The sequence below is a fragment of the Empidonax traillii genome, unplaced genomic scaffold, assembly GCF_003031625.1.
Source record: "Empidonax traillii isolate 1590-97213 ecotype Southwest subspecies unplaced genomic scaffold, ASM303162v1 scaffold364:size1245619, whole genome shotgun sequence".
NCBI classification, from domain to species: domain Eukaryota; kingdom Metazoa; phylum Chordata; class Aves; order Passeriformes; family Tyrannidae; genus Empidonax; species Empidonax traillii.
The window spans coordinates 137,382-164,406 of NW_020955557.1; the positions used below are offsets into that span (position 1 = coordinate 137,382).

Sequence of the window (27,025 nt, forward strand, 5' to 3'; positions counted from 1 at the left end):
TGGTACAGTCTTGATTTTGCTTCTCCTCTGCCACAACTCCCTTTTAACTGTGTCCACTGAGCTGCAGCTCCCCCAAAGCTGCAGCTTTCCTTCCACATGGAACAAACTAATCCATTGTTGGCTTCTAGTTAACTTAATGTTAGTATTATGTTTGTAGTTGCTTGGAGATGATTTATTCTCTAGATCATTCTCTTTGTCAAGGTGTTCTAGTATGAGTGCACAAAGAAGAAGAGAGGATTCTGTTCTAGCAGGAGTATCCCAAGAAGAGGAAGGGATTGTGGGGTTCATGCAGGTGTTATGGATATTCCATGCACATTTTAAACTTGTATTTGATAACTCTGAGTGGGATGAGATGTGATGAGGGATGTTAAGAATATGGGAGAGAAATGGAAACTCTCAGGTGCTGAAGCACTTCAGAAAAACTGACCCCAGAATTTGACAACCTGCTGGGAAAGTGGATCAGAGGAAATTATCACAGAAACTGGGTGTGCTCAAGACAGATTTTTGTGGCTGGTTACCCCTGTGGCTTCCTAGTGAGATGTCCTATGAGTTGTGATAGGGAATTCCCACAGTCAAGAGCTGCTTTTTGATTCTCAAATTGCAGCCACGTGCCCAGTGTGCTCGTTGTTCCACCCCGTTATTTCCTCGCAGCCATTCCACTGACTTTGAAGGGTGGACCCTTTTTTCAAGTACCCAGGTTGATTCCAGGGAGGAGATGATCCTGCTAGTCTTCCTTTTTGAATAGCTCAGCTTGGCACACAGCCCCAGGGAGAAGGAGCACCCCAGTGCCACGGAGCATTCCTGACTATATATGGAGAGCGGGGTGAGCCGGGCTGGTGTCGAGCGATTAAAACACATCAGACAGGAACACTTCTATATTTTCTGGTAAAAAACTGCAATAAAAGTTGTACTTGTGAGTGTTCTTGCTAATTATTCACTGCAATTTCTGCCTTCTGGAAATGGTTAATTCGATTAATATAAACTTTTAAGACTTGTCAGCAGGGGCAGAGGAGACGGTGTGGCTTGGAGATGTGAATGCTAAAATTTACCTCTTGCTTTCTTCCTAGGCTTTGAGCCCTGACCTGAGAGATTACTCTCTGGTGTAAGAAAATGGTTTAACCATGTCTATTTTACTGCCTTTGCAAAAATTGATGAAGAATTAAAAATGGTGGACATATAGGGATACTCCAATAGATTGTTCCTTGGATCAAGTCCTGTTCCTTTGACATAGTCTGTGGAGTAATAACGAAAAAGTAAACCACTCATTCTGTATCAGGATTTTGAAGATAAAAATATTCAAAGACTTTGTGTGAATTCCTTTTTTTTTTTTTTTTCAAATTTGAGCTAAGAGAACTTGCTAAAAGCTTTGCAGAAACTGAGAAGCAGCTTCAGCAAAGAGCACCTCTGTGTTTGAGGGTTTATTGCTCAAGGTTTTTTGGATTTATTTGAGTGATAGTTAAAAGAAATTGTTAATTCTCTTATGTTAAAATTTGCTAAAGGCAGATATAAAATACCATCCTGCATGAATGTAACTGAGTGATTTTATAAAGATGCTACTGAGTTAAGGGATTGGGCACATTGTTTGTGTTTTCCTGGATTCACAGGATTTCCTTGCTGTTGATGTTGCCATTGAGAAACACTCTGAGACTTGAGTCTCTATTCTTGTCTTCACTTTAGTTGGTAGTTACACTTGTGTCCGTTTCTGTACCATGCAGGGCATTGATTACAGTTTTTAGTGACATTTAGTGAATGTTTTTAGGCCCTTTTTTTGTTTCTTCGTGTTGGCTTTAGGAAAATGTTGAAATCTAAACCTGTTCCTAATACTCCTTTTGCCAGTGTTTGTTCCTAGCCAGAGAACATGTGTGTGTAATGCTTATTAGTGGTTCTACCCTCCATCTCAGTGTCAGATTTTTTTTCATATGAAGAGGTCTTTAGGAAAAAGAATTCTTATACTGAAAACTATCAAGTGTTATAGAGCTCCCAGTGTGTGTGCTACCACTTTGCACAGACACACAGTCTGCTTCTGAGAGAGGGCAGATAATCTTTCCCAGTCTAATGAGAAGTTACTAATAAAGGTTATTACTTCTGACAGCTTTGAAAATGTGAACCAGGACCACCCAGTCTGCTCAGTTTGTAATAAGGGATCTCGAAGTTGTAGCTATTGTAAACAGTTTTCCTTCAAAATATGGTCCCTTAGCAACTTCCAGTGGTATCTCTCCCAGCTTTTGGAAAGGCTTCTGTAATAACCTGTCACATGGCTAGAGAAGTTCATTTATTCCACACCATAATCCTGTAATATGGTTGTCCTGGGCTTCCTCATAGCAACCTGATTGAAATTCCATTATATCTCCTCTGGCTTCATTTCCTAGGGTAGTAATATAAAGAGGTGATGACAGAAAGTAATGGATAAGGTTGACTTTTTTAATGGGGGCTGCATCTTGACTGTTTTTCCTTACAAAGAGGAAGCGATACAAAGCAAAGAAGAAGTTACATTAATGAACACAACATATTTCTTGATGTTAATAGGATTTTCTGGTGAAACCATTGAAGGCAACTGGCTGTGCTCCTGCATTACTGCTTCCCAAGCCAGTGCAGTTAAAAGAGAAAACTTAGTTACTCCTTGGAGTTCAGGAACTCCTGTCTTTCTGTTTGAGTCTCCTGGTATGCATTAAGTCATTTTTACTGCTTCTTGGTCCCTCCCAAGCTGGTGATGTAACTGCTTCTCCCTTTAACTGGTAGAAACTCCTTCAGCTGCATCATGTTCCCCGAGGCTGTTCTCCAAGGACAGTGCCATGGAGCTCCTAACAACAAAGGGAAAAAAAGCGAGCTTGCTCCTTGCCAAAAATGAGACCCAGATGTTTGGAGCCTGAAATAAAATAAATGACCAAACTGGGGAGTGAACCCAAAGAATAATTTGGATAATTTCTGCATATTAAGGGCTGAAGTAGCAGGACTGTTCCTTTAAAGCTACCCCTTTAAGAAACTGAAATGCACTGTAATTTTGATTTTCTGTTGGAGAACGAGTTGTGCAATAGGTAGCAATGTGAATATAGATTTTAAATCAAACTTTGAAGTTGTTGAACTTGTGTGGAAAGGAACTGAGTGCTACTTATTTCATGACAAATATGAGTGACTTTGATCTGGTTGTAAAGCTGTCGATGCTCAGTAGAAAAGCAGGCACGGGATTTGGAGGCTGATGGCTATCACACACATTCACGGGGTTGAAACCAGATAATTGCTATGTTCAGAGACAATAAAGCCGACAGTTTATGTCAGAGTCTGTGTATGAACTTAAATTTCTGGGTGGAATGTGTTCAGAAATGTGCAAGTGTAGTATTAGTTAATATAATACTCCAAGACATTTTAAATGAAAAGCAGTCAGGGCTTTGCTGTGAGATTGTCTGGCAGAAGTCTGGTACTTTGCTTTTCCCTCATAGCAGTGGAAATTTGGTGATTTCTGCTCATGCCTTCAATGTTTGCAGTTTGCCTGAAGTAACTGATATTATGGCATTCAAAACTTTCAAACCAAGTCAGTGGCTTAATGAGAAATTAGGTTGCATTGGGAAGTTGCACAAGTTTGCCAAGTTTGTATAAATAATACTTGCATTGCTTTTATACTGATGACATAGTCCATGGGAAGGAGATGAGCACCTCTTGGGAATGTTGAAGAAGATTTCTCGTGGAGTTGGTGAGAAATCCACTCACTGTAACCTTGGAGAGAAGGGGGTTTGGGTTTCCTTTGTTTCTTACTCCAAGTAAAACTCTGTGAGAACAAAGTATGAAGCTGAAGGTGCTCTGTTCTCAAAATACTGCATGCAATTGTGTTTGGTTTGATCTGTTATTCTCAGACCCACTCTGAGGTGTATTTGTACACCCCTGTGTAGATGAATGAGGGAAGTCGAGAAGCTTTGTTACTGCATTAAGGTTTTTCAAATTTCCAAATTAGTTGTATGAGGAACACACAGGTCTCTGAGATTTTAAATGTTCTTTTACCTGTTCATTTGAATTCTGAACCCTGAAATTCTTCTGCACTTCCTGAAGTCTTCCAGTGGTGCTAAAAGCCTTGGGAAGGAAGGGATATCCTGCATGTGAGGGGTGTCACACTGCCTGCTTGTTCAAGTGTATTCTCCTTCATAATTTGCAGTAGCAAAGAATCTGGCTTAGGATGTTCTTGAAAAAAATATTAAAATAGTTGTGAGCTGGGCAATGTTTTAGTGCTGGTTGTGCTTCCATGTGCATCTTGTTGTTTTCCATCTGTGCTGATCATGCCTTTGACACAGATGAGATTGAGTTTCTGTTTGCTGTTATTGTGAGTGGAGCTCCATGAGGGAACAGCACCTGGGCTGGATGTGTGTGAACATGAGGGATGCAGATCAATCTAGCACCCACAGAAAGTTTCTCCTCCAGGGAAACCTGACCTTGAAAACAAAATGAAAATTTTTCTACAGATATTGAGGGTTTTTTACTCAACCAGAAGTTATCCAGAAGACTAGAAAAGGAATGAAGCGAAAATATACAATAAATATTAAAATAACCTTTGTGAAATGAAGGTCTTTCCCTCCATTTGTTTCATGGAATGATCCTGATTAAGATCTTCAGTTTACCTCTAGGCTAGTAGTGTTGTTTCTTTCCAGCCTTCAGTGGTTGTTTCCTACTCTGTGTTTTAATGGCCAGGGGAATCTTAATAGTTAAATTTCTCTCCTGTCCCAGCTTCAGACAGAGGAAGGAATATGATTAGCCTGGTTGGAGCCAGGAAGGTAGGAATTTCACAGTTAATAACTTCTCCATTGTTTTTTTAAGGGCCCTTGATATTCTGTGATTGACACGGAGGTTGTTTCCCTCCATCCCTTTGCCTTCAGGACATAAAAACCTCCAGTTGGGCAGTAGGCTGAGGGAGGAAGGGGAAAACTGGCACTTGTTATATGTATGAGCCAAATCTTTTTGGGAGGTGAGAGGGAGTGTTTGTCCTGTGTTGAAACAGTGGGTTTGATGCTAAATGTGGCTGCTCTAAAGAAAACAGTAGTAAACCAGAGGACAGTGTTGATGGATGGGACTTTTAAAGGTCACAAATTCTAGAAATCTGCATTTTAAGCCACTTGAATAATAAAGCAGGAAAATGCACTTTGGAATACGATAAAGCTGTGAAGTGCAGAAATTTAGATATTGATTTTATATGAAAATAGAAGTCAGCATCTAAAATAACTAGGAGACAAAGGGCTTACCTAGAGGCATGGAAAGGGCATAGGAGTTGGGACAGGGGGGTTCTGGCTGAAGTGAAGTGAGGAGGAAGTCATGTCTGTAGAGGTGTAGGCACAGATCCATGGATATGCTGATATATGTCTATATACACATCTACACATGTTCCTATCTCTTGGCTGCAACTGCAATTAGGAATTTTTTTGTGGTGTGCAAAGATACCCTGCATATATATGATATTATGAATGTTATTATATATGACATCACACATTTTATAGATGTGCTCCTCCAGTACACCAGAATTTCATACACTGGCTTTTAAACACTGCATTCCTCTAAGATGATTAGGAGAGTGAAATCACTGCTATGCCTGGTTCTCTAGGAGGGATTTGGACAGGATGAAACTGTCTTGTATCCAAATTTAAATAAACTCGAGATAACTTTGTGCCCTACGCTGAATTTTTCAGTTTTCTAAGGAATCTTGGTTTTCAAAATGTGCCAGTAATTTATAATAATTTCAGAAGAAGCAGTTTTCCACTTTTGCAGTGAATTCCTGCGTACATAAGTATGGGCTTTTAGCTTTTAACATTTACAGCTCCCTAAACACCTTCCAGCAGAGCCACAGGTGAATATGAGCTGAGTGAGAGAGCATTGTCCCAGTGTGCTGGTTTCATGGATGCCTTGGAGGTGACATATGGTCTCCTGGAATTGCCTACCCATCAAGAACTATTGTGTGCAGTTGGTGCCTGGTCAACTTTTTTGGACCATTTACAGGGACCTGAGGAGCAGAGTAACAAAACAGAATATGGCAAGTTCTAATTCCCTTGCAGAGTAGCGGTTAAAGTGGTCTGGAAGATGGAGGGAGTTGCAGTGTGTGGAGGTTGTTGACTGTGCAGCCAGCATGTGTCTAATCAGACTTAATAAATTTGACTCAGTGCAGGTATTGCCAGGGCTGATATGACTCCTGGAGAGCCTCTCTGCGCAGTTCTTCAGCTTCCAGGAGGCTTTATTAGTCTGGACTCCATGCTGTGCACATCCAGAGCTGCTTCTGATCCAGCACTGGAGCTAATCTGTTCCGTGGCACAGGGTGATTATGCATCAGCCTGCCCAGCGCTCCGGATTCCCGGAATACTTCGCAGGTCTTATGAGCTGTAAAACATCCAGTTCAAAATACATGGGAGACTGAGCAGCTGCCTTCTCATCCAGCAGTCCCAGGTCAAATAATCTGGAGCAGATCCTGCCTGGCTCTGTGCCCTGGATTCCTTCCTGGCCCTGATGGTACCTGGAGTGGTGCTGGTGGGTGCTGGGTGTGCACACGCACGTGCTGGTTGCAGGCTGGAAGTGTTACCAGCGTGAGGGAAGAGGCCACTTCCAAGTTTTTATGTTGCAGTGTGCTGAATCCCAGATGGCATTCTCAGTTTGAACAACCCCAGGGATTTAGTGTGACAAAATTTGTCTGATTTTGCTCATGAGAAAATGTAAAATGATAATTTTTGAATTCTAGTCACAAATTTAAATTCACAAAGCTGGCATGTCCATCCTTCATAATACAGCCAGTTACAATTGCAAAAGTGGCTCAGGTTTAAATTCAATTTCCAGGTATCATGTGTTGATGTTATTCCTATTTTAAGTCACTACTTGAAAATCAGGATTATCTATATCTGTTAATAAAGTGCAGTCCCAAGAACAATGACCACAAAATCATTTTACAAGATTTTAGCTCATTTTGTTTATGAACTTTTTGCAGATTGTTTTTATTTCACTGTTGTAATATAAGGCTTCAGCATTTCCAAGGTACTTGTTATGAAATCAGAAATACTGCTGTAATTAAAACTGAACACCTGACAGGATTAAGACTTAGGCAGTAATGTGATGGTGAAGGGCTCTTGTAGGTAACAGGCCTGGACAAGCACAGGGCATTTCTCTAATTAATCGTTGGGTCATTTGGTGTGAGAAGGGGCTGCAGCACAGAGGGTCCTTCAGCGTTCTCAGTCTGTGCTCTGCACTTTTCCTGTGCTGGCATTCCTGATGTTTGCTTCACCTTGCACTATAAGTTCCCCTACTTGTCCCAGAGCTTAACTGATGGATGAGGATAAACTGCAGTTCTTTTCAAATGATGTTAGGAACTATCCCACTGCATTTCATCTGTGTTTGGCACTTCTTTGTCAAACTGGAGGAAACTGCTTATAAATGACCATTCAGAACATTTGGTCTTTTCATTAAATAATCTTTGTCTCTGTCTCTTTTTTTTTTTGAATTTAAAAACATCCTGTCTGGTACTTTGATACTTCTGTATTGAGGACTTTCTTAATGGCCTTTCTCTCAAGCCCAGGAAGAGAAATAAGAGGTGTAACTGGAATTTGTTTTTTTTTCTTAGGCTATTGGTTGCTTTCTGGCACATAATAAATATAAACATGTTAAATGTATCCTATGGCAAGTATGTCTATGTTTCTATGAGGTGATCTAGTCTTGTATTTTGCTGAGTATTGCAGTAGAAATTATTTACAACTCTAATACAGTAGGTGATGTACAAGGGAAACAAACCCCTGTTCATTCTCTGAGTTCCCCGAAGAAGCCAACTATGAATAAAATGACTTTTGGCAGAGTTTTCACCTTGAAATAAATCTTAGGAAGTGGTGGAAGGTTTTTTGGAGAGTCCCATAGCTTAAAGCAGGACATCTGTAGCCAAGGGGACTCTTCAAATGTTTCTTGTTACCTTCATTTGCTTTGTTATAATTTAGTCACGTAGCCTTGCCTTAGAGCTCTGGTCTGGGGCAGAAATGTTGTGTACCTACAGTGTGTGGAGGATGCATCATGTGCAGGAGCACTAACCAGGACTGCTGGGTTATTTTGAAAATCAAGTTTATGTGAGTTAAAGCAAAGCAAGAATGTTCTTAACTCATTGACCTTGATACGTGAGTTCACTTTGCTCACTGCTGCAGTGTAAAAAGACCTTATTTATAACTATATAATGTTAAAAATATTAACTAAGTTTAGACCCATAGGTAAATTTTAGTGCTAGTCAAGAGCAGGTCACAATGGGAGCTTTGCAAAAGTATCCTTGTGTGGACTTTACTGGATGAAATCTTCAAGTACTTAAGACAATTTAAAAGGGCAGCTGAGAATTTGTTCCATTACAGGTAGGTTAATGTTGGGCCATACAAATAATAGGAAACAATTTAAAGTGTTTAATCTTCTGGATTGATATGACAGTAAGTTAGGGGAAAAGAATTTGATGTTATGGAGTTTTTTTCCCTCTTAGTTGTTCGTGCCGCTGCAAGTTGTAAATATTTGACTTCTCAGGTTGAAAACTTTCTAACCTTGAATTTTTTTTTATTACTGGAGATATTGTCTGCTTGTTGGTGTGAAACCTCCTGTTCTAGAAACTTAATCTGATTTTGATTAGTTTCTTTGGCTTAAAACAGTAAGCACAAACTCAGCATTTGTGAAATCCTTGCAAGCAGAGAAAAGAATATTCTTGAACCATGTTCCTTGGATGTTGGTTTGAGATAAGTCAGATGACTTTGAGTTGACAGTGGGTAACTGTGTGTACATTGTGAGATCTGAAATGACAGTCAGACACAGGAATAAATATTGGACAAGATTGTGGAATAGATTCATTTCACTGATAGTAGTTTTCATTCTGATTGATTAGTAAATTGAATATGTTGAGTGTTCCTCAATAACTAGTGATAGTCTTAGAGAATGAGGATGGAGCTGAGGAGTGCTAAGCCCTACATTACCATAAGTATTTTTCTTACATTTCGTCCTGTTACTGTAGGAGATAAACATGTTTAACTGAAGTAATGAATTTGATGAGGGTTAAATAGCACATTACTATCAAACTTGAATTAAACAAGATTAGGTTTGCTTAAGTATAAAATTGTGAAATGTCACATGGATGTAAGTGAATCCAGTTTTACATCTTCCCATTTCCTTTCCCAAATGCAAACTAGTCCTTAGTATCTCTCAGGTTCTTGGTCAGTGTTTTATTTACTGTTTTGTTCATTTATCTCAGCAGGGAAATGGGGAAGTTGGTAAAAGCACTAGGAAATAACCCATATTTGTCTCTGCTGAAGGCAGCATGTGGTGTGTGTGATGCACAGGCTCTGGGAGCAGGATTGCAGGAGCAGCCTTTGATCTGTTCTAGGTGTCAGAAAGAGAAGTTAATGCTCCTCTTTCCTCCATCACCCCTTTATCTTGCAAGACACGTTCATATGGTAGCCATGTGAAAGCTGTGCCATATGAAACCCCACAACATTAGTTTGATCTCTGAGGAAGGGCTTTCGGTTCCAAAAATTCTTGAATTCTGGTAGTGAAATTACTCAGTGTGCAGGAAAACTGGACACCAGATATCAGGTGTGAAGTAGCAGTGGGTTTATCAAAGTTCCAGGTGTCTTTTGGAGATCAAAACTTCAGGAAAAAATTGATCTGCTATCAAAGTTGCCTTGTCAGGTGGATTGGGAACAAAGGGGGACATAAAGGCAGGCTTATAAATGAACTTACAGGACTCAGCTTCCTGTTTAGAGCAGGGACCTGTGTGTGATTAGTTCAGGTCAACTTCGTTAGGATAAAGCAAGAGACTGTTTTTACTGTCAAACAACAGAAAAAGGACTGAAGAAAAAGATTGTATCTTACAAGTAGAACTGCTTTTAGATTTCACGGGGCTGTCACGCCTTTCGAGGAGAGGAGGCTCATGCTTTTTATAGCTACTGGAATAGGCTGGAATAGCTTGTAACAGTTGTTTTCTGAAAACTGGCAAGTTGTCATCAGTGTAAAACTTGGAGTAAAAGGGACTAATGTATAAACATTAATCTGTTCTCTGAAATGTTCCTGGGAGAACCTTCCAGATTAATATTCTATTTCAAGTCCCCATGTAGTGGTCTGGTTTACCCATATGTTGTTGTGTTCTGCAAGAGTGCTCCTGTTTGCAAAGTGAAGTTTCAAGCAAGTTCTGCAGAAAAAGGATAGTAATTGTTTATACTGTAGAAACAATAGCTAATCTGGGAATAATCTTGGTTGGTTAAGGAGAGAGAGAGAAAATCCAGATAGCTGCTGGTAGCTGTTCCTAGAGCAGTGTGAGCTGAGTGTGGGATTCACTGGCATCCAGAGGGGAACTGAAAGAATGTATTTGTGTGCTTATCCATATAAAAGCATTCAGACTCTGTGGTGACTGTTCCTTGACTCTGGAACTCACAGGTGATCTACAGATGACACAATCATTTTGGTTCCTGTGTGAATTACATGCACAATGCAGAGTGCATAGCATGTACAGTGTGAGCTTCTCGTGTTTAGGTATAATAGAATAAACTTCTTAAATTGAAAGATAATCTAATTTTTTTTTTATTCTAATTGTTACTGTTTAGGCGTCTGAACAAGAATAAATTGCAAGTCCTTCCAGAGCTGCTTTTTCAGAACACCCAGAAGTTAACTAGACTGTAAGTACAATCTGATTTATTTTTCTATTGTGTGTTCCTTACTTTACAGATTTCCATGGCTTTGTTTTGACTGTGGTGAGAGGTTTAATTTCTGTGATATTAAACTACTAGTTGGTAAGGGTTTTTGAAGGGGTGTGTTTGCATGTGTGTAGTGGTAATTGGATAGAGCATAAATATCAGAGGGAAGAGAAACCACAAAATTTTTCTGTTCCTCATGTGTTCACCATGATGACGTCAAGGTGACTTATTTTCAACTCTCTATGTAGATTTATATAAACCATGAAAAGTGGAAGCTTCTCATATCCAGCACAGTCTAGATATCCACAAAGAGAGACTGCATATCCTTACTTCAAAATAATGCACAGATATTTGTTTTTTTAGCTTAAAAAATTATCTTTTTAATTAAGTAAAGGTATTGCCAGGCAGACCAGCCAAGTTTTGGCTGTTGCCTTGTCAGTCAGGAAGATGAGGAAATATGGAGAGGTAAAGAATTCTTTTTCCTTGAGATATAAAAACTATGCTATAAGGTGTTTAGATGGCATCAAGGCCCATGTGATTTGGTCAGTGAAATTGTAAAGTCACTCCTTGTTGGTTGAAAAGTTGCTCCATTCATGTGGAGTCTTCAGAAGTGTTTAAATACCTCTATCTGCAAGCAAACAAACCATTTAGGCAGCGCAGTAAATTTTTCTTCCTGTGGAAATACGAACCACATGGTGATAGTGCAGATTAATTTTGGAGCCAGGGCTATTTAAAGAGGCAACTTGGAGAGTGTTGAGCAGCGAGTGATATTGATAGTTTGGGGAATTTCTGTCATGAGCTTTTTGGTGTTGTCCAAACTTGCTCACGAAAAGTTGTACAAGTAATTCAATGACATTGTGCTGCAGATTAAAAAAAATATAAAAATATCGATAATTATAAGCTAGAGCTGTGTTTTACTCTTACAATCATTGCAAAATCTCAGTTGGACTTGTTTTGCAAGCTTTGTCGTGACTGTTGAGTGCCCTAGAATATATTTGCTCAATGGATTTGCTCAGGTGGAACAATTTGGTTGTATTTCCTGAAGTTCTTTGCATGGTTTTGAAATGTTGTATCTTGAAACTCCCCTTGAGTGTAAAGTTGAGCTGGTACTTGCAGATACCTTTGTCTGGTCTCTGGAAGGTGCCAGCTGTATTTCTTTGTTAGAAGAGTTGCTTCATGTGGGTTGGTTGTTTATGGAAAGGGTGATGCTTCGGAGATAAAAACTTTTAGAGAGTGTACCTATATCACTACAGATTCCAGTTGACCATGATGAAAATTCCTCTGAGTGGTCACATTGTATGTGGCTATCATGAGGCTGAAAGAACTTTCTGGTAATTTGGGGTTTGGTGGAAGGTGGTGCGTGTTGATAACTTGTGCCTCACACAGGGAAACAAACGGAAAATAGCCGAGGCTTTCCGATACCAGGGAGTGTATTTTTCAGTAGATCATATTATCATGATACATTATAGTCCTTAACAGCAAGGAAAATCATTTTCTTTTTAGAATATGAAGATTGTAATAAAATCACATAGACTGGAATGATTAATCTGAATGCTGTGTTCTGTAATGCCTCCCAACGGATGCTGTCGGAACATTTGTCTTTATTCACTGACATTCACTCCAAGTCTTGCTTACTGTTGAGCAGTGCATTAGATAGATCACTTTAACACTGTTTGTCAGAAGAAACTTGCTTTTTCTTTTGAAGACACCAGTGTTATATAAATACAGTGTGTATTTTAAGTAAATAAATCTTAGCTAAGTGAACTGTTACAGTCCCAAGTGTGGTTTGCTTCTACTTTTTGCAGTCATGGGATGAGAATGAGAGTTTTTTTCCTGCTATAACTTGTAAAAATACACACACACACACACACACACATATATATGGTTGCTTTCTATTATTTTATGTTACTGTTGTGATCCTGCTGCTGGTAGAGTCAGAGTTCTAACTGTTATGAACTGTCTGAAATTCAGCAGTGCCACTCAGTTCACAAATGGGGAAAATGCTCCAGTGAGGATGTTTGGTGCTTGCATTCCTCTCCCAGCTGCTCTGCCCCAGCCGTCCAAGAAGAAAGCATAGCTGAGAAAGTGATGAAAGGGAATAAAAGTAGTGAAACAAAGATGGCTAAGACACACTGATGCAGAGGTGATGGGGCTTTTGTGGGGATTTACGAGGAGTGAATTAAAATGAACATTAAAAAGTCTAGATAATACTCCTTTTAATTGTCCATGCTACAGCTATATTATTTCTGCTGATGTGTTTTCAAACTCTTGACTATGGATTACTAAGCTATTAGTCCATTATTTTATTCTTAATAGTTAAAATCCTCATAAAGTTGAGAGTCCAAAATTGAGTATTTTAATTGTGTAAGCTTGCTACAGCTCAATATGATGCAGAATTTTAAGAAATAAATATTGCTGTGCAATATGTCCAAACTGTAAATTTTGGATAGTCTTGTCCGTGTGGACACGTAGGAAATGGAGATGAATTCTGTGATTCTTACAGTTGCTCTCTTCAGCAGGATTACAGTGAATGTAACACCCCACGGGTTTGTTAATGAAGTACAAGCTTGATTTTTAATTCTTTTTTTAAATATAGAACCAAACAGAAAGATGACATTTTAACTTGGGTAACTTGATAAGAGTGTGAAAGTTGAGCATATTTATTAGCATGAATAGAAATCGGTGGAGATGGAGTGAGTGACCTGCTTAAACATGCAGGAATTTTGTGTGCTGGAGGGTTTCAGGGAAGACCTGTTTATGTTTCAGGAGCAGTTAAAGGTTGCAAAACTAACTGAAGACTTTTCTGGGTGTTCTGTCAGCTGGGCTGAACTCTGCCCGGGCTTTGCTGGAGGAACCAACTCGGTTTGTGTAGCTGAGTAGCACCAGAATCTCTTCAACCCTGTTGCTGCTGGCAGTCAGAATGTAGGACATTGTTTCTTGTCAATGATGGACTTGAAAAGCTGGAGTACAAACCTGGTTGGTGATGGTGGGTTCTTGTGCTGTCTCATATTCACATAGTCTGGAGGAGCAGTGCTGGTGTCCCTCGTGTTTTCCTCGGGTCAGGGCACGGGGCATTCCCACTGAAATGCAGCCTTTCTGATAACTAATGAATCGGAATTTGGAATGTCTCTCAGATTATAACTGCTGCCTCACCCTTCACTTCACCTCCAGGTACTTTTTGCCTCTTTTCTCCAAGCCTCTCCCAAAATGCTGAGCTTCAGGATATCCTTGTATCTTTTACAGTGCTGGACAGGCTTGGTTGTCACATCTGGTTGTTATTAGAAGCAGGAATATATATAGTGAAATAAACCTTAAGTGGAATGTGAAACATCCCACAAAACGAGTTTCTCATAAGGTTTTGAGCCTTTTCTTCTAGAGAGATTGGCTTGGAGACTCATGGATTTTGTTTGCTTTGGTTTAGATAAGAGTTTTAAGTTTAAGTTGGATGAACCCTTGATTGGCTTCTCTGGTGGAAATGTTTCTCATTGACTGCTTAGGTTTTAAAGCTTCTTGACTGTTTTATCTGGGATAATTATCTCATAATTCAAAGTGCAGGCACTTTGAATGAGAAAACTGAATCGAGGAAAAGGCATTTTCAATAAATTGAGTATTAGAAAGAAGAAAGTTTTTTTTAATAGTTTCAGATATTTACTAATCTCTAGCCATAAAGTAAAAGGTGTTATTAATACAAGTGGTGAAAAAAATATAGTAAAATGAAGCATGTAATTTAACAGCTATAAACCCAGGTTTTGATTCCAAGGTAATTGTTTTCTAATATCCAAAACAACCAGTGAAATTTATTGGCCAAGTTTGTAAACAAAGCTTTGTGAGTGCTGGAATCCTCTCTATTCTTTGTGTGCACAGCTGGTGTATAAAATGATTGTAGTGCATCTGCTTTTCACTGAAAAGCAAGTATGCTAGTGGTCCATGAGATACTTATTTATCTTTAAAAACAAAACAAAAGGGGAAAACAGGCCCATTCCCCCACAAAAACCTTGTCATACTGGAATATATTGATTTCTCTGTTGAAACCTCCATACCTCAACCAGCTGCTAAGTAGTCAAGGTAAAACTCCTTTGTGTGGGTGAAAAAAAAAAACTCATAAAAGTGTTCTAAACTCCAGTCTTTCAGTGATGCTTCCATGAATTTATAGCCATGGACCATTTGGTGGGTCTATTCACCTTTAATGAACTGTCTTAGTTGTCACTTGACTAAATAAACCAGACTGGCAACTTAGATACTGAAATTTGATACCAGAAGTATCAGGTTGGTGGAAGCATCCATTAGACTCTGAAATTGTTTACTTTTGAGGGGAGTATCAGAATTTAGATTTCATATCTAGGCTGAAGGGGTAGTGTGGGAGAAGAGCCCTGTGATCCTGAACTCTGAGACAAAACAGGTTCCTGGCTGTGTGTCCACAGTACCTTTAAAATCTTGTGGTGCTTAAACTTTGTGGGTATGGTGTCCTCATGTTTTTATGATATTAGTAATCTCTAATTACTGAAGTAGGCTAAAGTAGCAAGATCAAGAAAATGGAGATGTAGATCAGTGATTTGTTCCAATAAAATGTGATGGCCTCTTAGTATCAGGGACAGTCATTGTGTAATAAGTTGCTTTTTGTTAACACAGTGTCAGTATTTGTAGCCCTGTGAGATTTGTCAAAGCTGGATGGGTGGGATGCTTATTTCTTGCATAGTGGAATGTTTTGAAAGTTGATTGATGGATGGGTAAAACAGTGAGTAAGTACTTGTAGCATTCAATATGAATTCCCTGAGTAGCCTTAAAAAGAAGCAATATTCAATTTTAGCAGAATCACAGAAGGGCTGGGGTTGTGTGGTGGGTTGACCCTGGTTGGGTGCTGGTGCCCACCAAGGCTGCTCTATCAGCTGCAAAGGGGTGAGAAAGTCTAGGGAATAGTTTGTGGGGAGAGATAAGAGCAGGACAGATCACTCACCTGTCACCATCACGGGCAGAACTGATCTGACTTTAGAGATGTCCACTTTATTACCAATTAGAGTAGGATAATGAGAAATGAAACCAAATCTTAAAACACCTTCTCCTACCCCTTTCTTCTTCCTGGGCTTAACTTTCTGAATTCTCTCCCTTGTCCCCCCCAGCAGTGCAGGGGGCAGAGAATGGGGGTTACAGTCAGTTCCTCACACTCTGCTGCTCCTTTCTCCTCCAGGGAAGGACTCCTTCCACTCTTCCCCTGCCTCAGTCTGGGCTCCTCTCCCCGTGGGGCTGCAAGTCCTGCCAGGACCCTGCTCCTGCTTCCCACAGGGTCACAGCCCCCTTGGAGCATCCACCTGCTCTGCCCTGGAGCTTGCTGGGCTGCAGGAGGACAACCTGTCCCATCCCGGGCTGCACCTTCCAGTCTCTCTTAATTGGGAATTCGTGTTTCCCAGGGAGATGTCAGTGGCTATCAGTGATTGTTTTGCTTTTTCAAGTGCCACTCAAACGTTAATTGAATCACCGAGCCAAACTGGGAAGTGAAACGTGTCACTTTTCCTTTAGGTTAATGATTGTCAGGAGCTATCTGACATCAACCTCCTTATGGAACTGCTGGTTTTGGAAGGATGAGAGAGGATAGCATGTGGAGCTTTGTCAACCTGCTCTGACCCGCTGTCATTTGTAACGAAATTTACGTTGCCTTTCATGTGATTATGGTTAATTTGATTTTAAAATGTTTTCTTCCTGAAATAAGAAAAATTAATCTTCCTGAAATAAGAAAAATCTCATCTGTGTTTTATGGCCACAGAATTGTGCATGGTGATGGATCATCTAAGTATTCTGGTTTGGTATGCAGCAAATGCACATCATAGCTAATAAGGTTTGTATGTTCTGTAAAACAGGCAAATAAATGAATGTAACTATATCTGGAGGAGCACCAGTAAACATTAAATTAGTGTTAGTAATTATTAGTAGCTTTTAAGTGAAGGCTAGAAAAAAAAAAAAGCACATCTACACAAACATACCCAAAATATACCAAATGTTGTTGAAGAATTTTCAGGCAAAGTTTTATTATTTAATAATACCTTCACTGCTTAATTATTCTTATTGAGCTAGGTGTTAAAACCACATTAAAACTGCCAAGAAACAACGGTTTATCCTGTCATTCCTAGGCTTTGGAGATGCTGCTGGGAAATGTATATGGCTGTGTGGATTTGCATAGTTGAAAGCAATTTTAGTGATCAACTTATTAGACACTGCAAACCTGTGTAGTATGTTTGTTGGTCATGTTGGCTTTTAGTTTCATTTTAATGCATTACAGTTTTCCATCTCTTTTCTTGACTTGTCTCCTTCTTTACATTCCTCTTTGTGTGCATATTTGATTTTCTGTACGTAGTTTCTTTAGATGGTTCCTGTAGTAGGAACTGCTTAGTTACATCTTTACTTATGAGGCTGCCCTGGTTAAACATCAATATACAGTTTTTCTCCCCTCCCCTGCGTGATGTTGTTCCGTTGTGCTGTGCTGGAGTCGGGAGTTGGGCTGGGTAAGTCGGTGTGTCCTGGCTGGAATTCGTCAAGGGGAGTGTGTATTGGATTTTACCCATGTCTGCTTCCCTTGGAGCGCCTTTATAAGATGTTTATTGTAGCCATGGGGTTGTTGCACACGGGTATGGTTTGCCAAGGGTTTGCTGCTGAAAGCCTTACCAGAAGCCTTGCTTGTAAACCCTCCTTCCCAGCCTGCTCCTCAGCAGGCTCAGAGTATCCAGTCATGACTCCTGATCAAATTCAGCCGCTTTTATCTTGGGGATGTCATCAGGAGCTGTGTTTGGAAAAGCAACCAGATCATAAATTTTCTTGGTGTCTTCTTTATTTCTCTGTTTGTTCTCTTTCTAGAAAGAAAAGCTCTCCCGGGTTGCTGCCTTACAGCTCCATTATCGTTTCCCATTAAAGCAGGATCCTGACAATTCAATTGTTACAGGAGTTGGAGTTGCAGTGTTGCCATGACAAAAGAGCATGGGCTTTGTAACAGGGTGTTTTTGTGGTTTTATCCACATCCAATAATTGTAGTTTTACTGTGTATAGATCACAGCAGGTCTTTTTAGAAGACAGTAAATAATTACAGTAAGTGTTTGCTGGTCTCTGGGGTGCACTTCTGGCTTGAGAAAGATGTGCATTAGGTCAGAAGCTTGTGCTGCAGATAGCTGGATGACATTTACACCATTTATCAAGCTGAAGGCATTCTAGATGATCTTTTGGGCTCTGGTTGTAAATAATGTATGTAACCATTTTTTCTTTTAAATGCAAATACTGGTTTTATTTGAAGGGTCTAAGGATTATTTTTTGTCTGTCCAAATTAGTGCAGAAGAACAATTAAAAATAAAATAAAAGATTTATTATTATTATTAATATTGTGAGAGTAGAAAACAAAGGAAAACATGTTGAAAAGCCTGAGGGCTTCCTCCTCACTGCTGCTTTTCCCATGTGTAAAATTGGTTATTTGAAATGATAGTGTGCAGATGTCTTATTTCCCCTCTTAGGGGAAACAGGCACGATTGGGAAAGAAAGGGTGTTCTTTGCAAAACTGACTGCTGGGTTTCAGTGGCGTCTTTCTTCTAAGAAGGTTTCTATTGCCAACTTCTCTGATCAGGTCATCTTATTACAAAGTTATTTAAGGGAGCTTGTGGCCAAGGATTATACATTTCCAGAAGAAATGCCACACATGCAGATTAAGCATAAGTTTGCCTTGAAATACGTTTTTTTACTCTGTTAGCTGAGTAATTACTGCCCTGCATTTCTACTGCTTTTTCCTGTGCTGGTTGAAAGGTGACATTCTCTTTTCATTCATTCATGTTTAGCTCAAAAAAATCAGTTTGGGGATTAATTTTTCTCTTAATTATTTGACAGTTATTTGGTAGCTTTAACCACGTTGCTGGGTGTCCATTTTCCTGAATGTTTTTCAAGCACTCTCAAACATATTCTAGTTTCAAATCACGTGGCTTGGAGATAACATATTAAAAATTCTTACATTGTTATTGCCTTCTCAACACAATCCTGAACTGGAAAACAGTTTATTTTACTAACATCAATAGTAGCCTTTTAAACTTACTGAGTCCAACCTAGGACTCTGCATCAACAGAGCTGTTGTAAATGGTTTCTGATGCTTCTTGAAATTTGTCTTATTCTTAGGATCAAACAAAGAGTATTGATAAAATCCAGTATGCACTCACTTCATCCAATTAGACATGAATCCCTATTAGAGTTCATTCTTTTCTCCACAACATTTGAGAGCATCCTGGAGATGTTTAGCAAAACGAGGCTTCTCTGAACTTCCAGAGCCTCTTGCGCTGCTTTGAGTTGCAGCAAAGCCAGCTGGATCGGGATCCAGGGTTAGTCATCACCTACAGAGCTGGGGACGTGGGTTCTGAGGGTGGCCCCGTGTGCTCTGCCAGCTCTGAAATGTGTCCTTATTCACTGGCTTCAACTTCTGAGTGCAGAGTGACAAGTTAAAATGGGGGGAAAAACACAGTGACTCAACTTCTGGTTACGGTGGCATTTGCATGACTGAGAGCTGGTACGGGGCTCTCAAAATACATAATTGTGGGTGGGCATTCCTGGCTTGCCCTTTTCTTACATTAGCCTTCAGAACTTTGGGGTTTTGCTGCTGTTAGCACCAGTTCAAGCACTGTAGCTGAGTACAGTGTTGTGTTCAGGTTCCTCTGGGTTGATTTGTGGTGAGGGCAGGGCTGGGGAGCTGCTGTTGCCCGTGGATTTGTCCCTGGCCCTCCTGGGCTGCTTTCATTAGGCTCAACAGAGGATTGAGTAGCTGTGCAGGTTGCAGTCGGAGATTAATTAGGTTATATCACAGGTATATTATTACTGTAGGGATCCTGACACGATGGTTTATAGGCAGTTTCTTTTCCGGAAACTGGATAACCCTGTTAGTCCGACTGTGCAGCTCTGAGTTTGTCAGAGGCAGATTTACTGCATTTGCTTTGTAGTGTGGCTTTTTGGCCTTGCTGTTAGAGCCAGTCTGCAAATGTCAGCACATCATGGGGTACCTGCACATAAAGTATTGCTGTATGGATATAGCTTTTTTAGTTTAAAAACTTCCTTTTAGTCAGTTAATTCATATGTGAATATTTTCTGCCTCTCCCCGTTGGCTGAAAGGAGCTGAGAAGTGTTTTGCTGAGTGCTTAACTAGTGGTCTGGAGCTGCTGGGGTCCATGGTTAGAAGAAACAGTGAGAAATCTACTTGTAAGTTGTTATTACTGCAACTAGGAGAAAATGCAGAACAAATATAACTGTCTTTTTTTTTTTTTTTTTTTTTTTTTTTTTTTTTTTTTTTTTTTTTTTTTTTTTTGTGTATAGGAGATGAGAATTGGAGCATTTGACATTATTTTCACGTTGAGACAGTTTCCTTACACAAAGTGAATGTAGGAACAGATTGAACTGGTGACCTGAAGCACAGACATATCATCTGCGTAACAGGAAAAATATCATAATGATAATGTAAATATTTCTGTTGCTTTCCATAATAGACTGTCATCCTGAGGCCAAAGATGAGTTTACATTCATCGGCTTGTAAAAGTCCTTTCAAATACTTCAGAAATGTGTTGCAGATAATGAGAATTTCTTTGAGTGTGTGAGTGGATAGTAGAAATAGGAGACAAAATCATTGGTGTAGAGATACTAATGAGGGTTAAATTGTAAGTGCTGCACATGAAGTCTTGATTTTGATCAGCGCCTTCAAAAAAAAAAAGGCCAACTCTCATCACCAGTTTTCTGGCCTCCAGTTCTCCTGCTGGCTGCTTCGTGGCAGCAGAACTCGGCTTTACCTGCAGGGCTTTATTTTACAGTCAGGGTGCCCCTTGAGTCAAGGGTTTGGTGGGTAAAATGATGCCAGGCCAAACACTTCCTTGCTTTAATTCTCATTTGGGGTCCTTCTTGAAGTCTGTGATGTGTACCATGGGAAGCTTAAGTCAGGCTTTCTGGAGCTTTCCCATGTGTTTCACAGGGTAATAGGGCAGACCTGTTTAAAGCACTTCAGGCACTCAGAGGTCACCAAAACCAGTGCTGCTGTTACTTTTAAATGCAGTGCGTTTGCTTTGGAAATACAGTCATAAATGATCCAGGATTTCATTAGGATTCAAATCCCCTTTGGTTGAGAGAAGCCGTGGGATTGCAGCCTGAGGCGAGTGTGTGCCTGTCAGAGAGGTCAGTGGGGCTGAACCAGGAGGGGTTTGACGTGAAGCCTGATGCAGTTCCATGTCACACGCACAACCTGCACTGGAAAACTTACAAGAGTAGAAATATCCGTGAAACCAAATCAAAATAACTTGTGCAAGTCATGAATGTGACGTTGCTACAAGAATGGCTTGGCAGGGGTGGTTTGTTATCGTCTTACGACTAAGGCGAGGATGTTGGACAAGGTGTGCCTTTGAGCTGCTTTGATTTCTTGGTGTAACACACTGAAAACAAAGCCTTCCGACACCTTGTGTTGTACCAGGTCCGTGAGCTGATCCTTCATGTTTCCCTGATATACTCTGGAACTTAGTTTAGTGAGATTATTCCAATATACAGTAACTGCCACGGTTGAAGTTGGAGGTTTTCTACACTGGAAATGCAAATACTGTTGAGAAAATTGACTGAAGCATATTGGAAATTAAGTACATGGTTTTTGCTTTATTCTGTAAACTCCCTGATGGGCTGTTACTAAAGACATATCTGTGAAAGGATTTCTTCGGGAAACAGCTGATATGAATTCACTTCATTCCTGTTGATCAATGAAGGAAAGTTAAATTTAATGTTTGGATCGCTTTACATGCAAGGTCCAACATCGGTGCTTGGTGAATGGGAGGGGGAAAATGCTGATAAAACAACCAATATGAAATTAAATGTTATGGCTTCTACAGTTAGTTGCTTTGTTGAGGGAATCATCTTGTGTCCTACCATACAGTCACAGGAACAGAACTCCCTGTTAGTTGTGCTAATCATCACTGGGTCACTATCCCTTCTGTCTAAAGAAGGTGCTGATTGCACTGGAACATTATCTCTCTCTGAGCCCTAAATGGATTTTTCTTCACTCATCTATGCGTAGATCATCTCTTCAGAAGTATTGGGATAGGATTTCTCCTTGAGCTGCTTACTTTTGTACCATCTTATTCTCCTTTTCCCCAGTAATTGCTTGATTAACCCCATACCTTGGAGTCCCCTTTTGGGAGCAGAGCTGATGGGATAATTTGCTAGGTTGTTTATTAGACCTTTTTCTGCAGGAGTGGCGGCCTTTGCAGTGTCATGGTGTTATTGAACTGGGGAACTTGCTGGTCTGTAGGAGATATTTCACTTAAGCAACTCCCCTTCCTTTGCTCTGGAGGCTTCACGTGTTTCCTGCTATATGAAATACTTGTATGGCTGCCAGTGGCTACACCAGAAATGCCCATGCCAGGGTTGTGTGTCGCCATCAGACTGGCTGCAATAAAACGCCTAAACCCGTGTCCCTTTGGTGGGTTTGCTGAGAGGACGCAGAAGGAATTCATCGTGAAAAGCTCCGTCGTTCTTTTTTTGGATGTTTGTGACCGGGAAACGCCTGCTCGGGGGAGTCCACTTAAACCACTCCTTCCTACAATAGAGTTAGGCCAACACTGCCCAGGTAGCCTGCTTAGTTTTGACTTTCAAGGTCACATTTGTCAAGTATTTTGATCCAGTGCAATTTACATCCATCAGTAATTACAGGCTCCAGAGGGACCATAGCAATAATGGTTATTTTTTTCCTGACACGACAGGAAACAAATTTCCCATAAGCCTGGGGAATGCAACATGCCACTTGCCCCAGTTGGTGGTGAACTTCAAAGGAAAACAATGTTTCTTTTGACTGGCCTCTGGTTTTGCACTATTTTATCTTCAAAACTGGTATTTCGATTGCTGGAAGGGAATTATTTTTCTTCGCCTCTTGTTACTCTTTTTCCCAAATGGCATTGCTGCTTTGCAGAAACGAGGACCACCTCACTCTCTGGCAGCTGGAGCTTATTCTGGCTCCTCTTTAATGAGGTAAACCAGTTTCCTTGTGTTTAAATAACACACGAACAAAGGACTGATCACTAGATTGGCCTGTGGATAACTGTGGCTACAACGGGCCGTGTGTCGGGTGTCAAACTTGGCACAAACCTGAGCTAGGCTGGTTCCCACTTCGTAGTTAAGGTTTGTAAATTGTGGATGTAAATAAATACAATGTTGCAAAAAGCATAAATGATATACCTTAAAAAGCTGAGACCGATTTACTGCCACTCTGGGGGTTCTTTGTATCTCTTAATTCACTTCATGGAGTTCTTCCTTTTAAAACAGCTAAATGAAAAGGGGAAAAAGATTTCCCTCTTCCTTTAGGGCACACTGAGCACTCCATAATGTATGGAAAAATGAGGACTCACCACTCTAACATGACTCTGTAGCCTAGTCCCAAAAAGGAGGAAGGATTTCAGTAAGTAGAGACTTCCTGTAGCATTTTTTGTGTGTTTGAATGTCAGGTGGGAAGGTAGAATGCCAGAGTGAGCTTCCTTTGGGCTTTCAGCCTGGCATCTCCCTGACTTACGGTGACCTGAAAGGAAAACACAGTTAAAAACTGTGGGGAAGCAATTTTAATCTCTGAAAATTTCAGGTATTCCTGGTGAAACAAGCTTCAGCAGTTGCCAGGGAGTATTAAAGAGCTAGAGGACTGTGTTGAATGGCCTGTGACAATACTTCTGTGTAACTTTAAACTGTGCTTATTGAATTTTACAGCAGTTAGTTACTTCACTGAGGGTTTTTTTTCTTCCAAGTAACTTTCCACAATTGAATTCATCTGTCCAGGTTGGGGGGATTAGTTGTGGAAACAGTCAGTGGCATGTCTTGGATCAGCAGTCACTGGGTTGTTTGGGTTTTTTCCTCACTAATGTGCCTGCTTCTTAAGGTTTTCATATTTAGTCTCATGTTGGCCAAGTCATTTGTTTCTTTCTCCTGTAGGAGATTTTTCTGGTTTTCTTGCCAGAAATATAAGAATATATATACAATACAATATGAGAAAGAACTCAGCATATTAACCTCACTAGCGTTTAACTGGCCATGTTTTGAGTGGGAATTTGAACCATATGACCTCAGAGGTCCCCTACAACCCGAAATATTCTGTGGTTAAATATATTATTTACAGTATTTAATGCTAGGGTTTGAAAGCTTTTAGCTGGTGCAAGGTTTGGCAGATACTGTGCATGGGATACTGGACTGTGGAGTTTGTCTTTTTTTTTTCTTTTTTTCCCCCCTCCTATTCAGAGTGGAAGATTAAATGTCATAGATGGGGTTTTTGGGTGCTGGGAGATCCTGTGCCTGAGAGCTGCAGGACTGTGCCCATCACCAGTATCTTGCAGGAGTGTGAGATGTTTGTTCTCAACTCTCACAAAATTTGGAAGTCAGCAGGAGCCAGAAGTGATGAACCTCTGCTGAGGAAAGTAAAGTTCAGCTGTTTGCTACCCTAAATTGTGCTGTTTGAATCCACTTACAGTGTTGGTTTTGGGATCCTTTTCAGAGGTAGGATGTGCCTTTGGTGTTCAGTGTTTTTTTACTTTTTATCTTCTTGCATCTTATTGTAGGAGAAACTTACTTGCTTCATCCATTTCCTGTGTCTCGATTCTGCCCCGATTAAAACCACCTTATAAATCCAGAATGCCTGACCTGTGTCAGGGTTATTACAGAACACCTGCACAAAGGTGCTGCCCAGATCCTCTTAGAGAATAATATAAAAAAAAGGAAAAGAAAAAAAGGCAATATAGTATAAATGGCTCATGTTCTCAGGGTTTTCCTTCCTGAGATCCTTTTTAGAGTGGACTTGGCGTGGATGGAGGCTCAAGGTGTTCTGAGGGGGCAGGAATTTCCACTTTGATGATTTTTTTGGTTTTTTTTTTTTTAGAGGACCCATGTCCTCCTGCCTTCAGGAGGAAAACCATGAGGTCCCCAGAGGGTGTTTTTTTGGGAATGAGGTTGAGAGTTGGCTCCTGTTTCCTTCCTGACCTCAGCCTGGGTCTCGTGGCGGTGTCAATAGCTGAGTGTTCAGGGTTTCAGAACACACAGTCCTGAACCTGCCAAGGCTTTCAGTTCATGCTCTGTGGCATTTTTGTGTTTACATCTAATGGTAAAATCTGGAAGAAGGGCAAATTGGTCTCAACCTCACATTATCTGAGAACATAGCTTTTGAATTTAAATGTTATTAACTTAGTTTCAGGTTGCAGCTACAGCGAAAGGATTGTTCTCGTTTTGATCTTAATCTGATGATCTTGATTTAATTTTTGAATTTATTTCCAAATAGTCTCTAAGGTAATGTTACTACAATGTCAGCAGTCTATTTAAATTACAGAAAAATTCTAACTATTAAAAAAAAATAGTTAAAAGGAAATGTTGTCTCAGTATCCACTGGGTTATGCTGAATTTTAGGCACATTTTAAGCTACTACAAAATTCTGCCCATGTCACAAATGGAGTTGGTCTGTGAAGATTCCAACAGACCCAAACAATATATAAAATGAGATGGTGAAGTGATAGAGCTGAGATGACCCTCTGGAGACAGGTGTTGTTGTCAGTAATCTTTAATACTGTCTGTGCTTATTTAAAAATATAAAGTGTATTCCTTAGTGTTTTGGAGACAAACACATGATTTCCAGCGTGTGTATTTTGAAACTTGTGGTAAAACTCCAGCTAAGGAAAATATAACACTATTTCTTGCGTGATTCCTCTGATGCTGAAGGGAATGACTTCCTGGTAGTGCCTCCAGAAAGGCTTAGCTTGAATTACTCAATTAAGTTATTGAATTACAAACTTTCTGTTTAAATGTGTAAGTCAAAAGATTTTTTTTTTTTTTCAAGTAGTGGGGTTTTTTTACCCCCAAAAATTCTGCCAGTGTTTGTGTGGGAGCTATGTGTATGCAAAATAATACAAAATATTTCAAAATCTAACATTTGCGTCGTGCAGATTAGTTAGTTCAGAGTTCTCAGCTTGTCAGCCAAAGAAATGATTTATGCTGTGGAGACTGTTATGGGAAGTAATTGGTAACTATGTGAATGTGACAAGTACTTGGATTTTAGGAAGGTTTATTTTTGAAGAAAAATGAGATATTTGAGATATTTTTGTCTTTTATTTGTCTTTTTAATAAAAGACAAATTCAGTTTGCGAGTTGATTAAAAACATTTAATATTTAATGACTCCTCATTTTATATATTCATAGGCTGAAGGTAGATGTCACCTCACAGCTCTGTATCTTAAATAATTCCAGATAGCATAATTATCCTTTATTATTAAATTATTCTTTACTTGGTTAATTTGCAGATAATTTGGAGTCCTCGTTTTACCAGGTAACTCCTCATGAATCCATCCATCCATCCCACTTGTTGCCATGTAGCAACGATGCTTATTGAGAACAGTACATTAAATTATTGATTACCATTTCATAAGGTTATACATTTTATATTTCATAGGAGAACACAGAAATGACATTTGAGGTGCAAGGCTCTTATTCCTTTTTTTTGCTTATTGTCAGCTATCTTCACTTGCTATAATGTATGTTTAGAGACTTCTTATGGGAATTAGGCCTCTTTTTTTTGTAGGATTTTATGTAGGTACTAAAAAAATTGATAGCTTTTATTTCACTTGTGCCTGAGTGAGAAAGTATTAGAGGAAAAAGAGTGATCCATATACTGAGATCAGGAGGCAGAATGGGGGGCTGAGAACCTGCTTGGCTTGATCTTTTTTATTTATTTTTCTTTTAAACTCATCTTGGAAAATATTAATTGTTAGGTAACAAGGCAAAAAATTGCCAGATAAGGGCAAGGAGCTCTGGAATGTGGTGAGCAAGACTCAGTGTTCTGGTTGGAATTGGAAGTTGTTGAAGTGGGTTCATTATTTAAATGGCCTGTGCTTTAAAAGAATGGGATGGCATTTGGAACTGAGTAACTCTGGGGGGGTTAGTTTACTGTTAGATAGCCCTGGTGTTAAGAGTTGGTGATTTATTTCACCTCAGGTGGCCAAACATCTTTGTGTGCTGGTTGTTTCACATGAACAGATATTTTCCTGACCCTCCTGGTAGTTACTTTTTTCCATCTCCGCTGTTACCGAGTTGCTCTTGGAAACTGTTTCTTAGTATGGACATTCAGATTATTTTTCAAGAAAATGTAATACTTAAAGAAAACAATGTTTATTGCAGCAGCCTATAAATGCACATGCTACTGTAGATTTCGTAGAAGTGTTAAAATAACCTTCTCTTTGCCTTGGGATTGTTGCATTATTGGGATATAATATAAACAACCAGCTATTGAGATACATGGGAGTCTTTGAGTGAAGGGTTTTGTAGACTTAAAAAATGCTGCTTTTGAATTTTAATGAGTGTATTGGGAAAATTGGATACTACTTGAA

The 27,025-nt window shown here is 39.8% G+C and overlaps 1 protein-coding gene across 1 annotated transcript in view; it reads left to right on the forward strand.

Moving 5' to 3' along the window:
- The window catches only part of SLIT3 (slit guidance ligand 3), a 482,804-nt gene that overhangs the window by 33,549 nt on the left and 422,230 nt on the right, over positions 1-27,025 (forward strand). The window contains exon 4 of the mRNA XM_027892706.1: positions 10,563-10,634. Within this exon, the coding sequence (XP_027748507.1) occupies positions 10,563-10,634 (72 nt within the window). The remainder of the gene's footprint in view (positions 1-10,562; positions 10,635-27,025) is intronic.